The sequence below is a fragment of the Pezoporus flaviventris genome, unplaced genomic scaffold (genome assembly GCF_033815535.1).
Source record: "Pezoporus flaviventris isolate CSIRO_AGI_PZ_B2104156 unplaced genomic scaffold, CSIRO_AGI_Pfla_v1 ptg000090l, whole genome shotgun sequence".
Classification (NCBI taxonomy): Eukaryota; Metazoa; Chordata; class Aves; order Psittaciformes; family Psittacidae; genus Pezoporus; species Pezoporus flaviventris.
Genome location: NW_026892638.1, coordinates 2,359,220 through 2,378,261, shown reverse-complemented (window position 1 = coordinate 2,378,261; position 19,042 = coordinate 2,359,220). Strand labels below are relative to the sequence as shown.

The 19,042-nt window shown below is 40.8% G+C and overlaps 1 protein-coding gene across 4 annotated transcripts in view; it reads right to left on the bottom strand.

The window, feature by feature from the left end:
* Positions 1 to 19,042, bottom strand: part of IQGAP2 (IQ motif containing GTPase activating protein 2) — a 124,641-nt gene that overhangs the window by 56,675 nt on the left and 48,924 nt on the right. For all 4 annotated transcript variants that reach the window (XM_061475819.1, XM_061475822.1, XM_061475821.1 and 1 more), the window contains exons 3-5: positions 5,697 to 5,853; positions 4,435 to 4,512; positions 2,575 to 2,651 (exon numbers count right to left, since the gene is read on the bottom strand). In XM_061475819.1, the coding sequence (XP_061331803.1) occupies positions 2,575 to 2,651; positions 4,435 to 4,512; positions 5,697 to 5,853 (312 nt within the window). The remainder of the gene's footprint in view (positions 1 to 2,574; positions 2,652 to 4,434; positions 4,513 to 5,696; positions 5,854 to 19,042) is intronic.

Here is a 19,042-nt window from a genome sequence, read left to right as displayed (position 1 = left end):
ATGTTAACATTTCAGGTGTCAAATAGACCCTTCAGAATGATGGAGATTTTTTCTCCTATTGCATCCAGTTAAGGCTATTTCATGCTTCTTAAAGGGAAATTAAAAATAATCTTATCAATTTTAAGCACTTTAGTTATGCACACTAACTGTCTATAAATGAATTCAAGCAGGAAATATCTGAACTAAAGATGGCTCCAGGATTTCCAAGAACGAGAATAAGAAAATATCCTATGTTAAATTTACATAGTTTTGTTAGAAAGCTCAAGAATCATGTTACTTCAGAGTAATGACTTAGTAACAACTGAAAAAAGAATAAGTAGGTCAACCCGTCACCTCTGAGAAAGTGTTCAATTTTCCGAAGTTATAAGCCTTTGAAATTTGAGCATGCGCTCCGAGATGCATTAGAATTTAGCTTTCCATCCCAATGGTGATTCTTCATACAGTGGTCACATATATATGCTACAGCTGCAAAGGTGAAAAGCCTGACTAGAATTGCTGTTTCTGGATGCTGTGTTGCTGGACCCTGAGAAAAGCAGGGATATGGACTTTTCCAGGGTCAGTGAACTATTGATGACTCCCTGCAAGAGGATTCTCTAACAAACCCAGAGAGTAAAGTGGGTAGGGTGCATGATCTTGAAGCTGGGGGAACAGATGCCAGCTGCAGAAGAGGAACATAACCAGAGTCCTGCTGTTCACTGTTCCTCTGATGCCAGTACAACTGGGAATGTTGCTAGCCAAGCCAATGGCCTGCCCTTAATTCTGTTTGCCAGACTGCTTTCAATGTAGGCTGTGTGCCATTTAATACTAGCATAGGAGTTTAATTTGAAAGGCTGAAGAGAACTGATTTGAAAGTAAAGGGCCTACACTTTTTAGGAAAAGACATAGAAATAAATGAAGCTTAACGATTGTTTCTTCAATTCTTTCATCCTGCCTGCAAGTCTGTTTCTAAAATATTAGTTGCAAGTGCAGAGTTATAGCTTTGCATTGATAAGCAGCAAGGAAAAGTAATTTAAACAAGACAAATGTAAGTGGAAGCTAAGACAATACAGACTAATTCTGATGTTGACATATGCGCTGGGGCCTGTCAAGATCGAGAAAGGAAAACTGCTGAAAAGGTCAACCTATTGCAAAATTCAGTTCAAAATGAAAAGAGTTATTGCTGTTGCAAAGACTAGGCAGAACTTATGAAGGTATTTAATTGATGGGTTTATTGTTCATGCAGCATTCAAATGCACAGTTGATGAAGTGTTCCTCCATACATGAGGGAGCAAATATTGGAAAACCTCATTGTGTTCTTCCACCTCCTGCAAAACATTCAAGCCAGTCCATAACATGGCTGGAGGGGCACTCAGCAAACCATGTCACCTGAGCTGGTTAACATCAGAGGCCCATACATCTAATTCAATAAATCACTTTAAGCTTACACGAGACACTCGCTCACAGAACAGATTGCACTATCAAATTTTAGGTGAGAGCTACCCTCAAATTGTCCTGGTGATACTCTATAGTTAGAATTACACCAGACATAATAATTTCAAGCAGCAACACTTGCAAATATGACCAAACCCTCCCCCCACCCCAAACCAGCAACCCAGCCCAACAGCAAATACCACAACAGAACCAGGACTCTCAACTCCTAACATGTAGCATTTGAAAGAAATAAGATGAACTTTGGTGGTACGACCTATTTATTGGCAGTGAGTACACACAGAGTGCAAGAATGGCCACATCATTTCAAGGATTACACCTTAGAAAGTTTCAATTACAGCATGTATTGAATAGTTTCTGACCTATAGCCTTAGAGCAGTTGACATGCCTTTGAACAGCACCATTAGGAACACAGAAGAGTGTCTGGGGTGCAAGGTAATTATGTTCTCTGCAAGACTAGTTGCAAGAAAGTTAATGAAAGGAAAAGGTCTCCATGTGCAGGAAATGAGCTAGGAGAGCCACAAGAGGGAGGAGCTGTCTGCTAACACCCTTGCCCCTCACACCAGGGACAGCACAAGGCAGATGCTTATCACTCTTGCTAAACATCGAGAAAACCTTTGAGGCAGAACATATAAAAAAAATTAAATAAACTAAGCTCTACCTTCAATGGTGTGGTCAAAGCCCTCCTGAATTTGCATTCAAAATCAAGTTGCTCAGAACTTTAAAATCTTGGAAAATCTTACGACATCACAGTGATGATGTCGTAATACAATAGTTATTTGCTCCATTTTGGGAGAGTAAGATGTCAGTTTGCCGTGATTTTCACTCTGATCAACTTGTCTGCCCCTTACAAAGTTTTATTTGGTTTCTACTGTAGTGTGTGTTTTGGAATCACGTGTGAACTTTGTGAGAGGGTGTGCTCATTGAGAGAGGAATGTCTGCACTAAATTCAATTGTCTTTAATTTTTATTTTTAAAATAATTTGGGCAATAGTCCTGAAAAAAATGGACTTTTTGTTTCCAACTTTAGATCAATGAACACATAAATTCTGTCAGATTTTGATATACTGGTTGCCCTAAAGCCATTTCGTGACCTACACTCCTAGATTTGGTGATTACTTTAACTTTTACTCCCGTCACTAGTTACCTTAGAGCGTGAATGCAATATATCATCCTCGGGATGTTTTTCCTGTCGTAGACATCTGTAGTCTCTGGATAAAAGATCTAAAAAACAAAGAGCATACAGTTAAATGAGAAGACATATTACTGAGCAGAAAAGTAACTAAAAAGAGCTCTCTCTGCAGGACTATACCATAAACTTACAGAATTTCAGCTGTTACTTCTATACATCTGTGAATCAAGTCCTTTCTGATGTTATTTTAACTTTACCAGTTGTTTCCATAAGCAAGAATTCAGTAAAGCATTAAAAAAATACTGGGGGGGCAATGGAGGAAAGGGGGGGGGGGGCAGAAAGATAAGCAGGCAGAATTTCAGCAGGATTTTTAGAAAAGGTCCTTTTGCAGAAGCTTCAGTAGTAGGACACGCAGTAGGGCTTATGCTCCTACAGACATCCAAAACCTGGGATGCAGATACAATTTGCAACACCTCCTTGCAAACCAAGCTTATCAAGAATGGTTTAAAACCTCAAAATTCTAATTGCCAGTACCCCTAACTTTGTGAATACATCATTCACAGAGAAAGATATTCAGAGAGGAATAGAGGAATATTAAGCAATTTTGCCAAAAAGTCACATCATAAGTTCCAATTCTGGTTCTACCACTAATTTGTTCCTGGCCTTGGTCCCAGCCACTAAACACTGTTTCTCAAAAAAAAAAAATAGACTTAGTTAACCGTGAGAGTTGGCAGTGCACTTCCAGCCCAGGCTGGGAACTTGGGACTGTGCTGTCCCATAGTTAATGAGACAAGACTAAGTAAGTCAGTAGTACAGTGCCCTCTTCATCATTCACTCACAATAGCTCTGGGAGGGAGAATAAGGAAAGCATTTGGCCATGACCACCTTCTGCAACAGAAGCAAAGTGTTTCAGAAGAGAGATGGCAGGGTGGAAATCAGCCATCTGAATGGATGACTCAAGTTACACTAGCAAAAAGCCTGACCTGGGAAAGGCAGGACCCTCCCCATCTCTGTGGCATTTCTGCTGGCAGTCATGGGTGCCCTTTTCTGCTTGTGGGCACCTGCAGTGGGTTTGTTTGCAGTGACTGGCCACTAGTCCCTACAGCCCTTCTGGCAGCTGCCTGAGCTTCCCTTGCCACAGGCTAGGAGCCCCAAGGCTGCTGGACAACCTGGTTGAGGGATTACTTGCCCCTAGCTGTGTGCAGGTGCCAAAATGTCCAAACAATCAGGGTAGGTGTTTCCACACTGCCTTTCTTAAAGAATTTTCACCTGAAAAAGACTCACTGATGCCCAGAAACAGCAGCAGTAGGGGAGATGACAAGTGAAGACCCACAAGAAAGAAGACAAATACAAGAGGTGACCCAAGAAAGCAGCTGGCTGAAGAAGAGGAGCAGCACAGCCACATAGGTGCACTGGAGTGTGCAAAGACAGTCTGGAAAAAGGGTAGAGGCAGAGAAACTGGAGATACATTATGAAGAAGAGGCATCAAGAGACACAATGAGAGGCAGAGACCAAAAGAAAGCAAAGATTTAAGTTTTCTGTTTTAAACCATATTCCTTTCAGGCCCCCACAAGGACTGTACTACAATAAAATATAGCTAAACCACTACTAGCACTTCTACTTCCCACAGGAGAAGCATCCCAAGAATTTCTACAGATAGCACTCATCCACAGTAGCCTCAGCCCATGCACACTAGCAGCAGTAGCACATAACTGACACTCCCACTGCTCTCAGTGTTACCTTCACTTCAGTTTCCCAAATAACCCCTTCCCTGTAGAGTTACTGTAAGCACCTGTTTATGCTTAAACAGATTAAAGAGCATCTCAGCGAGTCAGTGCCTTGAGCGGATTTCTTTGCTAAAATTTGAAGGCTTACCTTAGGCAAACCAATGGACTCCATTGCTCTTAACCACTGCACGGTATTGTCAGTGTGCCGAAAATGAAGGCCAGATCGCTATTGCAAACAGAAGAAAAAGATGGTAAAAGTCACATAAAGCCAGTCTGAACCTGGAGACCAAAGTGTCACAGTCTCATTGCTGCTCACAAAGCATCCCGATATATCAACATCCCCATGCTGCGCAGCTCATTCGTTTAAGTAACGTAAGCCAGATTTGTACCCATCTGAGTGGGCTTTGACTGAAGTGGCCGTTTGTACAGTCTTAGAGTAGTCTTTGGGAGTAAAGGCTTGCTGTTAAATACTAGGAACCACTACCTCCAAAATTCAGAAGTGCTAACACTGCTCAGCACTTCAGTGAAGGAGAATGGGTAAGGAGCTCTTACAGACTCATCAGACTTACCTGAATACCTGATCCTCCCTACAGTCTAGGCAGGCAGCAATTAAAAGAGGAAAAATATTTTCTTTCTTTAATATTTTCTTTTTTATTATTTTTAAAAAGTCAGAGGAAAAGGGGAAAAGAAGCCCAGACTGAAGTTCTGGAGATTTTCAGAAGCAGTGTTTAAATGTAATCAGGATTCTTAACCATTGTTATGTAACAATATGACACCTAGAACAGCTTAATTTCTCAACTCTTGAACAACAGCCAGTGATTACACCTTAAAAATGACCATTTCATTTTTTTCTGCCTGTTCTACATGTTGAAACAATGCAGTCTGTAATGGGGTTGCTCATATGCATGTATACATTTCTGTATTATTGATGATCTTGGAGTTAATGAAGAGCTTGCACAAATAGCAAGCAAACCTTAAGTACTGGGAGCTTGGTTTTGCTTCTCAGTGTTAACTTCGATAAAATAAACACACATATCTAATGAAGTGAGTGTCTTTCCATACAAGATGAATAAAGTTTGGATTAGTCATCAAGTTTAATTCCTGAATTACTTTAGTCTCTTATTCCTAACAAGAAATAATTGTATAAATGGCAAAGCTCATGTTCTCCCTGGAGCCAGCAGCATAATTTGTTCAGCTTTAGAAACAGTAAGTGACACTAACAGGTTTTGTAAGGGTAAAACATTTCTAACATCATCCTGGTCTAGTGATGTGTGTCTTCCATCTAATCCTGACAATCTTACAGGGGAGGTGCAGAACATCAACCATGCTAAGTATGTTTAAGAGTTGGAAAACAGACATCACTTTTCCTTTTTCTGTCTTGTCAGTGAGAGAACTGAAAAAAGTTATTACCTTATAGCGTGCCTGCTCCACATCGTATATCTTTTTGTCTGACACCACATTAGGGGCAAAGAACTTTGCGAGCTTGGCTAGGTAAACACCATTTCTTAAGCCTTCCTCCAGCTCTGTAGTTGGGGGCAGCTCTTCCTCCAAGCAGACCTCCATCCACCTACAGAGACGCCATTTGAGAAACATTGTTATTTGTGGTTTTAATAGAAGTGACACCTTTCAGCCACAACCATTGCACTTTTAATGTCACTACCATAACACAATCGTAAGATAAAAGGGTACAGGCCAACGACAAAATTCTCACATTCATTCACTTGGCAGATCAAAATGACTAGAGAATCGAGTTTGCACTGTGTGACCCATCAATAACCAAACAATATGCTTTGAAGTATAAATCCACTAAGGGGGGTTTTAACTTGGATCTTTTGAACAGAACTATGCTTTTAAATAGGCAATAATTTAAGATGAAACCAGGAAAAAACCCAGACTACAATGTATTATTGATGTTTGCATTAAGAAAAGAACCCATGGTAGGAATGCCAGGGCTGAACCTCAAGAGCATCAGGGCCAATAATGTGCTACATAAATGGCGGGTTCCTGCAGCCAATGTGCTCTACAGCCCAAGCTCACAGCAATGCTCATCTCAGCACAGGGCACTCCAGCAGCTCATCCTCCTCCCACAGTATGTGACAGCCCTCTGTGTGAACCTGTGAAACACATGGTGCCAGTGCTGGGAGGAAGCAGTCAAGCTTTTTGTTGAAACAGCCCAAGGTACTGTATGTATTTGAGGCCTGCCTGGCCGTCAGTCGCCCAAAACATTTCCGTCACCCATCATGTGGGATGGCTTCTCACCAAAGAGTGACTCAATCCTTCAAGGAGGTAAACTAGTTATGTTTTTGAGACTTGGACGTGGTACATATGGTAGTAGATATAAAGCAGTAATTATTAAATACATAGCCAGTTCAGAAAGCCAGTAACAGACGTTAAGCTGTATTATCCAGTATTTTTATATGGAGTAGCCAGGAGAAACTGCTACCAAAGAACTCCTGAAAAAGGTTAGCATCCTAATCACTAGACCAGAAGTTCCTTACATTGGTGGTCTAAGTGTTTTGGCCCTGTAATATTATTCTTATCTCTAGCAGCTAAATCACTTTACAAGAGCTGTAAATCTGGCTAGTTCTTTCCTAGTATTTTTTTTTCCCCACTTAAGCAATCTCTCTGTTGTTAGAAGGACATTAATACCATTACAAATGGACAAGAACAAAACTAAAGAAATTAGTTTGTTTTACTTAGTGTCAGTGAGGCAGCATTGCTATATTCCGCCCGAGACAACATTACAAATCTAACACCACCTCCACAGGGATGGCTTTAGAAACCAGAAAGCTGGGATCCAAGTTGAAAGTGAGCCAGTTTCTTCTCCCACCACAGAGAAGAAGAAAACCTCACTACATCATTTTGTTTCAGGTTAAAACTCAAGATAAATTACCTACTCCATTACACTTTTGGATTTGTTACAGGACATATGAAAGTTTTTTCACTGAAGCACAGACTACCCAAATAGCTGTTCAGGAAACCACCAGACATAAGTCTGGGACAGTAACACACAAAAATGTGTGGAGTGAGTGTAATTAGGAGAACTGTAGTTTGCAGTGTAAAAGCTGGTTCAGTGACAAGTTTCCTTGGTCCATGTACATGTGTTATTGCCAAAGGTCACAAAAGGCATCATCATTAATGACATTTTGTAGACTAGATATACCCATTAAGGCAAAATGTCATAACATTTGTCTTCTCCAAAATGGAGGACAAGGAAGAATAAACAAAGAATGTGTACATCCAGCAATGTGGGTTTCACCCAAGCCAGTTGGCTTTTCTACAGAATTTATTTCCTAAAACGTGCCTTCCAGAAAAAAAAGTTGTACAGATTAGCAGAACAAGCTTCTGAGCCACAGGAAGCAACCACCATGAGCTGAAGCTGACCCTGTTGGTCATGGTCAATGCACTGTCACCAATGAGAGGAGCTGTTTACCCTCAGAACACTGTTTGCTAGCTTTCACTGAATCCTTTATACTTCTAATTCTCTTTTTTTCCTTATTGAAAGATTTTTCTGATATCTTCAGTCCAGAGCACCCAAAAAACAGATTACATTGGAACTGTTTTTGAAGATACATATATGTGCCCCTGGAAGGGTCCATATATAATTGAGTCATTTCCCAAGCTCTAAATGGGATTCTTACCCAAGGTGAAAGCTACTCTTCAGCTTTAAAAACCACCTGTTATACAACAACTGCAAAACCAGTTTGGATTTGTTTCCAGTGTGGTGATGAACCTTTAAGATTAATCTGGAACCATCCTGTTCTGGATAGGAAGGCTACCCAGTCTAGTGGGTAAATGCAATACATTGAGGAACAAACAGGAAACAATATGAGGAAACAAACTGGGGAGGAGGGGTTAAAAAAAAAAAAAGAAAAAGAAGAGGTTGTGGGTGGGTAATGAAGAATACAGTTGTCATTCCAACAAGTCCAGATAAACTAACAAAATCAGTCTCTTTTTAGAGCAAGCATGTTAGTGGCTCAGTGAGAAAAAAAGAAAAAAAACATAGAGAGAATTAAATTGACCAGACTTGAAAGATACAAAGAGTTTATTTCCATTTATGGCTAAAAAGAACACTAAGTCGTATGAATTCTAGACAAACTCAGATGTCTGTAGTAAGACACCTGTACTGTAAAGCTTTTGGGAATCGGTCTTCAAGACTGAGCACACCTACAGCTTTCACAGGTTTTACCAATATCTGGAAGTTGCAGAACTTAACTACAAGAAGATCTACTGTGAAAAGATTTCGTCCATTTTTCACACTTAATCAGAGGCAGGGAAAACCTTTGGATTTGCATGAAATCCCGCAAATACACAACCAACCTTGTGAGTTTTAGTTGTGCAAACAGCTGCCACCCAACTCTGTTACTTTCTCCTAGTATTTATTGCAGCACATTTATGTAGCACATTTATATAGCACATTTCTCCCCTGTACTTGCAGAAAACTAGTTTTTTGTTCCCTTTACACCAATTCAGCTAAAAGGGAATTGTGGTTTTAAACAGAAAGAAGCATTACTTTAAGGTTGTGTGGTTCTGCTTTTTAAGGCAGAGTTCAGTGAGTTTCATGAAAGTTATCATTATGACATGCTACTGATAGGAGGAGTAGGCTGGGTTGAAAAAGAGACAAATCCTTCTACTTCCATTTCTTTAAGTGAAACAGAGAATATCCACCTGACAATAAAGATTTATAGTACCTTAGGAGCAATTTATTTTTCTTTAGGGTTGAAAAAGCAAAACTGCCTTTGGCTCACTCACTGTTTTCCTGAGCATGCAGGACTGCAGTATCAGCATCAGATTTAAGACTGCTGCAGAAACTGTTCCCCACAAAAACTACTCAATACCCTGGCTACACAAGAGGAAGGGCCTACAACCCAGTGTTAGATGGTATGTTTTCCTTTAGTATGAAGCTCATGGAATAAAACTATTATAACCATCAAATGTACAAGTGTATTTCATAGGATCATAGGATAGTTTGGGTTGGAAGGGACCTTACAGATCATCTAGTTCCAGCCTGTCTTCCATGGGCAGGACACCTCCCACTAGATGAAGTTGTTCAAAACCTCATCCAGCCTGGCCTTGAACTTTCCACAATGCAATCCCTACAACTGTGTTTTTAAAAACCTGAATTTACTGACAAATGTATGACGTGAAAAACTGCCACAGTGAACATGGTGGTTGATTTGATCACTCATTACAGCTGAAACCCCATTCCACAGTGGAGAGACAAAGGAACCTCAGGAAGCAGACCAAAACATTAAACATCCCCGAAGTCCTGGCTAGTGCCACCAAAAATTAGCTATCGTTAGAACAGCCCTGCAGAGCTACCAATGCCAATTTAAGTATTTTTCTAGAGACACATACTTGGGATCGTATACCAGTATGCATAAATACAGCCTGCTTAATTTTCATAATACTGCAGTACTTCCTAGTGCAGAAACAAAGGATTTGCCTTAGACAAAAACCCAAACCGAGACCTGATCAATGGAAATTAATCTCCAAAACTTTAATTCCAATACATGGAACTGGGAAAGCCCGCCAGGCGTGAGTGTTGACGTACAATTTCCTTTTGCTTTGCTCAGTTCTGCTTGACTCTTGGCAATCTGCTGCAGAGCAGTTCAGCAGTGAATTTTTGGCAAGGTAACAATGACTTCTGTGCCAGACCCATGAGCAGTTAACAGTATGCTGCTCACCAAGAGATTGCAGTTTCCACATTTGATCACACAAAACAGCAGCAGTATAATGAGCTCAGACTTGCATTTCAAAAGCAAAACACCCCTGAATCTCATTCAAGGGAAGGTCAAGGGAACTGGAAGCACTGCACTGTGGACTTAACCAGTTATGAAGTTGTCTTTGACAATCTGTGTGGTCAACAAAGCACACACAGTTGGCTAAGGGACTGGAAATGCTAGAGCCAGCGCTCAGCAGAGAAGAGAGAATATATAGTATAACCCACCCAAAGCCCACCACATTCAGCACACATTGGATATAGCAGCAAAATTTATACTTGTGCTGCCTTGCCCTTTTGCATTTATGCTGCAAGATGTGGATCCAAGGGCATCAGGTTTTCACTTCCTGGGAAGCAAACCTTTGGATAAAGGTGGGACTCCAGAGCCAATGCTCAGAACACTGGATGCTGCTATATGACAAAGGTATAGTGAAGACAAGGTAAAGATAAGTTACCACCCATTTACTACCCTCTTGGCTCACAATTACAGCCTTTCAGTATGGTTCAACACAAGTGAAACAGGCTTGTTGTTAGTAAAGTAACAATCAGTCGCAAAGCAAATTGGTGGATTCTAATTTTGAATGTCTGTGAAGTGGCAGGATTATTTTGAATCAAAACTTTTATTTGAAGATACTTAGCAATACAAAATAGCCTGAAGCATGAGAACTCATCATAGAGTTCCACATTGTTATGCCTCTAATTTCTGAATGTAAATATTTGTTAAGAAACCTCATGTCTTAACTCTTTATTTGCTTCTGGTTTTTAAATGCAAAAAGAGAGTTTCCCCACACACACCAACAGTCCCATAAATATTGCTTTAAAAAGGAGGGTAAGAGCAGCAGAAGCAAGTTAGGTGTGTTGTTTGGCTGAGTAGGAGTAGTGCTGGTGGCATTGATTTTTTTATAAGGAAAGACTGTGTTAACTCTGGAATTTGTTCTCAGACTGCAAGCTTTAGCGTGATACAACCCTAAACCAGAAACCTTATAAAGAGGTTGTTTCACAAACACGTACAGGCTATTTCCAGATGAAATGCATGCAGAGCTTCCACACAAAGATAGATACAATTTGAAGATCATCATGGAAAAAAGTGTGAGTTGTGTAAAAAACCTGCAAAGATTGGAGGTTCCACTTAGAGGCTGTGGAGAGGAGTGGCAAAGCAAGTAGCTGAGAAAACTACTTTCTTCAGACCTTTTTTTCTTCACATTCTGGTGCACTCAGCCCCATATCTGCTTTACATTTGGAAGCCTTGTCTCAAATCAGAGTTGTAGTCCTCTGCTACCAAATTACTTCTGGAGCCACAGACTCTAGAAACACTGTCTTCTAAATTTGAGGCTCTAGAGTCATACTGCAGTGACAGCCTCTCCTGAATCTCAATTTTATCTATCCTAAAAAGCATACTTTGTGTGAAAGATAAATATTTTGTGATTGTAGGCTACTGGAGCAATGTGGGGAAGGAAGGTGGGAGATGTCACCACCAGTCACTTCTATTATGTTGCATGCAAGAAATTACATGAAGACAGCATTGTGGAAGACACCATGAATCACTTTGCTACACAAGAACTCAGAACTTCAGCATGTAAAATGAGGATCAAATCCTTTAGCAAGAGATTTTGGATTAACTTCTAGAGCTCTTACCCTTCCATAAATCAGTTCAGATTCAGATTTGCTTATCTAAGGCAGATAGTGTTAGACTTAGCAGCATCTGAAATTTTTGTAAGTATGATTTCACCAGGGAGGATACTGACTTTCAGTAAGAGCTACACTGAAAACTATGAAGCATTCATGTATGGGTTGTCTGTACATAAGTATTAGAAGACAGATTTCACTGTGTGTTATTGCGTTTTGTTAAGTTGTGCACATGGGCATGAAGTTTATTGTGACATTCATTTCCCTGATCAAAGCAATTCTGATGCATTTCTTATTCAATTTAAATGAGTTGAAGCAAGCAACAGTGACAAATTGCCTGCCCTGTACCTTGCACTAAATCAGCAATAAATAGTTTTGGCAATGTTTTTCCACACCAGATCTCTGCTGCCATAGCAACACTGCCGTATTTACAAAATAACCTAAAAGGTGTTATGAAATTCTGGTTCACAAGATGGCAGCACAGATATTTGTTGTTTTAATCCAGCCATCCCTTATGTGGGTTAATCAGAGATTAGAGCCCACAAGGCAAGATGCTGCTCAGGAAACCTGCTCCAAAGCCCCAGCATGGCCCCACTGCCATCAATGTCTGTTGGGTACACAGAAGCAACCAAGTTTTGTTTACTCAGCACTTCTATGGTGGGGGAAAAGAATTACTTAGAGACTCTCTAGCAACAAGCCAACAGGCAACATCAGCACATGTGCCTGCACTTCGTCACAGCCCCCAACCTTTGCAAAGGCTTTGCTTTGCTGTCTTCTCTGTTTGCAGAGACAGTAAGATTTAACAGCAGGAATCAACCACAAACTGGATGACTGCTCTGTGAGATAACATGCAAGTGGGGGCCAGTGCTAATGGAGCCCATGGTGACGGTCACAGAGATGCCTCATCTTATTCCCCTGTGTTGCCCTGACTCCAAGCTGTTAGGGGGTGGAGAAAAATATTGAAGAGGCAGGGGAGGAAGTGGTAGCAGGAAAGGGGATCTCAGCACTGGTGAAGCCACGATATGTATTTCTCGCTAAGAAACTTCACCTAATTCTTCTCAGAAGGAATAACAGCAACCAACAGGTTATGTAAGTAAACTAGGTAAGAATATTATAGGATTTTTTTTCTTTCATTTGGATGAAAAGGATGAAATGGAGATGTTCTCTCCTAAAATCCTAGCAAATTCTGTGCAACTAAGTTAACACAACTCAGATTAATGTGCATCACCCAGCTGCAGAGCTTGGGCCTGGTTTAACAACCCTCTCTCCAAGAGGCAGCAGAGACCACAGCAACAGAAACAAGTCTTTCCTGTGTTAGTCTGGCAGCAGCAGCTCAGTGGCCCCTGAAAAGTATAATTTCAGACAGACAACAGACTCAAACCACTAATGAAATTTTAGAGCGTGTGGACGTGAGCTCCATAGAAAGTCCCACAAGCAAATACAAGAGTTCTCCCTCCAGCCTTACACATCAAATAATGATTTTATCTGAAAAGAAAGGAAGCCAGATTTGGTATGTGGATTTATCTAAATTTAGTATTTTGCAAATCTATATAGATAATAATTTGACAAACAGAAGCAGACAGTAATAAAAGCATTTTCATACAAAACAGCATTTGTTGGTGTGGAAACGTTACAAGTTATTCCCCCAAACACATCGTATTTGCTTTAGAAAACACTGTGACTGCAGATTCCAAGACCATAGTTTAGGCTTGAACATTATACCCACTTGCTACATGCTACTGCAATTTGCTTTGCTCTGTTATGTCTTCTACACCTGCAGAATGAAAATACACTTCAGGGCATCATCATGAAAACCCCAGCAGATTTATTTCAGATATTATTTCAGATTTACCAGTTTAAAGGCTTCTGGCCTGGCATAATTTAATAAATCCTCAAAGCAATCCACTTGAGCAGAAGAGTAAGAAGAAGATATGTGCCACTGGCAAACCACAAAAATGTTACAATAAAATAGCCAGTAATGGGTCCTTCAGACAACCTTCATACTTTTGTCACACATTAGCCTTACTCATCTTAAGTCACAGCTACAGTATTTACCCAAGTCAAGACCCTGCCATGACAGTAGGTACTATCCATATCCATAGGAAACAGAGCTGTAGTCTCTAGGAAATGATCTATCCAACAGTAACTTTAACAAAGCTACTGCTAAAATTTAATCAAACTAGTCAATCAGGGACCCTACATCTTTTGTTCACCCTCTCTGAAACTTCAGTTCATCACCAGATGTACTTTTTCTAGCAGCTGTCAAGCTAGTCACACATGGGAAGACAGCTAAAGAAACATCAAAACAATAGTCATTTTTACATCAAGATCTGGTATTTTATGTGTTTGCCTGTTACCACTGCATGGTGCCTTCCACTCAAGTATTAGTCCTTATCTTTCCAGAGGGACACGCTATTACTTTTATTTGCAGGTAATCCAACAGGCATAAACATTACCACTATGTCTGTAATCAACACACTTTTCTAGAGTAGAAAAGTGATTCAGGGAAGAACCTCCAATGTAAATTAAGCATAAAAGATTGTACATTGTGTGCGCTTAGAGCTAAGTCCATTATTCAAAACCAGCAACAGAAAGACACAGCCCTACCTGCAAACCTGTGTATTTACTTGACAAATGATGCAGCTGGGTAAGCAGAAACCCCAGAGAAGGGGACAGAGGACTACAGAGAGTGTCAAGGCCATGTAGGAGACCCATAGCAGAGCAAGAAATCAAATTCAAGCATGACAGGGTTCAGAATATTGTTCTGACTCCTTGGCTGGTTGAAGCCCACTGGCTTGGATTTGGGTATTATATTTTACCTCTCCAACGTCTGACAAAGGCTACATTTGTGAAAACAGCTAGCAGCCATTATGCAGGTACAGAAACTAGAAAAAGGACCCAAGAAGTATATCTGCTAGACTGGCAGCTAGGAACTCAAAGAAAGGTGCAGGACAGCAGCCAACTAAGAATTAAAAGACATGGATGAGAGAATAAGATGTTAAAGAAGTGGAAAGACTGAAAGAGCCAGCTTGTGAAAGGCTGAACTGTTGTTAAAAGCATTTAGTGTTACACAAACCCTGCAAAACTGCAACAAGAGGGAGTTTGTGAGGTTTAAACATTGTCCCATGTCAGAAAAGAAACACAAGATAAAGGAACAAAGTTAAACCCAAGACATTTAGCTGAGAAACTCCATGCACAGCACCTACAGTTACCTTTCTCTTTTCTTCATTCCATGGTTATGCAAGCCATACCCTCCACTCTCAATGGCTGCGAAGCAGTAGTTCCCTACCTACTCAATAACAACCTAAAATTCTAAAGTGTATGGACACAAATAAGCCTGCATTAGATGACAAAAATGTAGGCAACAGTATAACAACATTTAGTAATCCACAAGCAAATGAAAACCCAAGAAATTGGTAGGATTGCTTTATAGAGATGAAGATAAGCAGCATTTAGGAAGTAGAAAAAAAGAAAACAAACAAAACCAAACCAAAACAAAAACCCAAACACACAAATGCTCTACAGTCTTTTTATATTCAGAACAAAAATAAGAACTGTTGAACAAAGCTTTAGATTCTCCAGGATCATATCATTACTCCAGTTTCAAAACTACTTAGCATTTTCTACAGAGAGTTGAAGCAGCCAGTTAACACAAGTTTACACTAAGGGTGATATTCAAAATTTCTATATAATGTGTAGCTATGAGGCCTTGGTGAAGACCTCGCTACAATTTTTACAGTGCAAGTTGAAATTTTTATTGAGGACATATGATTGAAAGATGTATAAAATAGAATCATAAAATCATAGAGTAGTTTGGGTTGGAAAGGACCTTAAGATTATCTAGTTCCAACCAACCTGCCATGGTCAGGGACACCTCACACTAAACCATGCCACCCAAGGCTCTGTCCAACCTGGCCTTGAACAGCACCAGGGATGGAGCATTCACAGCCTCCCTAGGCAACCCATTCCAGTGCCTCACCACCCTAACAGTAAAGAGCTTCCTCCTTATATCCAATCTAAACTTCCCCTGTTTAACCCGTTACCCCTTGTCCTATCACTACAGTCCCTAATGAAGAGTCCATGTCCATCATCCTTATAGGCCCCCTTTCAGATACTGGAAGACTGCTATGAGGTCTCCATGCAGCCTTCTCTTCTCCAGGCTGAACAGCCCCAACTTTCTCAGCCTCTCTTCATACAGGAGGTGCTCCAGTCCCCTGATCATCCTCGTGGCCCTCCTCTGGACTTGTTCCAACAGTTCCATGTCCTTTTTATGTTGAGGACACCAGAACTGCACACAATACTCCAAGTGAGGTCTCACGAGAGCAGAGTAGAGGGGCAGGATCACCTCCTTCGACCTGCTGGTCACTCTCCTTTTGATGCAGCCCAGGATATGGTTGGCTTTCTGGGCTGCAAGCACACACTGCAGCCAGCTCATGTTCATTTTCTCATCAACCAGCACCCCCAAGTCCTTCTCCGCAGGGCTGCTCTGAATCTCTTCTCTGCCCAACCTGTAGCTGTGCCTGGGATTGCTCCGACCCAGGTGTAGGACCTTGCACTTGGCATGGTTAAACTTCATGAGGTTGGCATCAGCCCACCTCACAAGCGTGTTGAGGTCCCTCTGGATGGCATTCCTTCCCTCCAGCGTATCAACCGAACCACACAGCTTGGTGTCATCGGCAAACTTGCTGAGGGCGCACTCAATCCCACTGTCCATGTCAGCGACAAAGATGTTGAACAAGACAGGTCCCAACACCGATCCCTGAGGGACACCACTCGTTACTGGTCTCCAGCTGGACACTGAGCCATTGACCACAACTCTTTGTGTGCGGCCATCCAGCCAGTTCTTTATCCGCCAAGTGGTCCAGCTATCAAATTGATGTCTCTCCAATTTAGAGACAAGGATGTCGTGTGGGACAGTGTCAAAAGCTTTGCACAAGTCCATCTAGGTGACGTCAACTGCTCTACCCCTGTCCATCAGTTCTGTAGCCCCATCATAGGAGGCTACCAAATTGGTCAGGCAGGATTTCCCCTTAGTGAAGCCATGCTGGCTGTCACCAAGCACCTTGTTGTTTTTCATGTGCCTTAGCATGCCTTCCAGGAGAATCTGCTCCAAGATTTTGTCAGGCACAGAGGTGAGACTGACTGGTCTGTAGTTCCCTGGGTCATCCATTTTCCCCTTCTTAAAAATGGGGGTTATATTATCCTTTTTCCAGTTGTTGGGAACTTTACCTGACTGCCATGATCTTTCAAACATGATGGCCAATGGCTTAGCAACTTCATTCACCAGCTCCTTCAGGACCTGTGGATGGATTTCATCAGGTCCCGTGTACTTGTGCATGTTGAGGTTCTTCAGATGGTCTCAAATCAGATCCTCTCCTAAAATAGTCATGGCCATCTTAAACACATTATTTTAACAGTATTTTAGAGTCAGGAATAAAACCACTCCTTTAAGAAACAGATTTGAGAATCTAAAAATTAGATCACTTGGATTAAGCTGCAAACCTCTAAAATCTTTCCTTGGAACAGCTTATGTTAATGCACTTCGGTAACAACGGGACAGAGTGACATCATAGATGTGGTTCGAAAACTAGGCTAGGAAGGAAAAAGTGATTGCAATCAGTATAGTAAGAATTTAACAGTGTAATTAATAGTAGCTCATGTAACAAATACTCAGTGTCTGGTGACAGTACTTCAGTTTAAAGGTTTTGAGATCACCATTCCCAACATCTACGCACACAAGACAATCTTGCCTACAAGAACAAAGAGTGAAATAGCCCTATCAGAGTAATCAACAAATGATAAAATCTGTCATCTATGACCCAGTATTCAGGTTACTGAACACAGTAAGAAGGGTTCAAGAAATACTTAATCAGTTAAGAGCCTGCCAGTCCCAGACAAGATATTAGGCACTGGCAGAAGTGAGCTACCAGAACACTGATTCAAAAGCAACAAAAAGGTCAATGGTGTATCAAAACTCTGGCTTATGGCACCAAGAACTCCACTACCACATGCTATCACCAACCAAGAACTCCACTACCACATGCCTTAATGTACTAGCGCATAAATTATTTTCTTCCAGCCTGTCAAAAAGAAGTGTTATTCAATAATTCAAATGTGCAAACCAGCTATCAATATCTTTGTCATTGGCTGACACCCCCCCCAGCCAGCCCTCATGCTGCAGCAAGCTCACCCTGCAACAGAACCACCACTTGTCACAGCTGACCCAGGCTCTGCTGTCCTCTAACACCATTCCCATTACTTGTCACCCTATTTAAACACGAGATGCCATATGCATGAAAAATCTTATTAAACTCACTTTTTGATGTTTAAGACTACTTATGGGAAACCTCAATTGTTCATGCAAAGCGGCAGATGTAAAACAAAGTGCTCCTTTCTTCCTTGCTCATGCATGAAGAGGAAATAAAAATCAAAGAAATTTAAAAACAGAAGGAAAAGCTTGACATGTTTTAGAGACTATATTAAACTAGTCACAGAGCTTATGTGCTATAACTGTGTTTCCAGAGAGATTTCAGCTTGTTTTAACTCTCTGTAAAACCTTTACATGCATGAACCCTAGAGAATAGTTTGCTCATAGATTTCTATAGAAGTAATTTCTCTGAAAAACTTGAACTACAGAGAAGCTCAATGGAACCAAAGGTGGTGAAATCTGCTTCAGCCAACACAGTGGCCTATTTGAGGAAGGTGGTACAGGAGTGCTTCCAAGATCTCCCAACTGCTTTCAAGCACAAGAATTAACATAAAATTAACATAAAAACCTCTGCATTAGAAAATGGAAGTAGCACCAATCTCTTTCTATTATGAAATCAAAGTGAAACATAGGACATGCACCTGGGCACCCCGAGTCCCCTTTCATTAGGAAACTAATATTTTAGACTGATATAACTTACTTTGCCATGGCCACAGAAACTTTACTCCATCTTTAAAAAAGCATAAGGGGTTAACAGGCAATTTCACATTAACAAGAAGACACATTAAGACTTCTCCAAAGGTATTTAGTTCAGTTGTGTTTTACTGAAGTGGAAATTAATAAGACAAGAAGAAACAAATACTAAGATGTTTTACATTTTACATTTATAGGAGCACTCTCTTGACTATTTTCATAAACAGCAGCTAACTCAGGGTCTCTGATCAAGTCAACCAACAATTTAACACAGCAAAAGAAATCCCCTACACCCATAAACTTGAACCAAAAAATATATAAAGTCAATTTACCTCACTGCCAAGCCCATTAATGACCTAGATACTTTGATCAAGTTAACAAGCTGTGATGGCTCGCTGATTAACTCTCAGCCTTACATCGAGACCTAAGCGACTTATGTTGCTATTTTGACCTGTGAATTTGCTCCTCCTTTTTCTCTTCCCTTTTCTCTGCACTTCACCCCAAGCG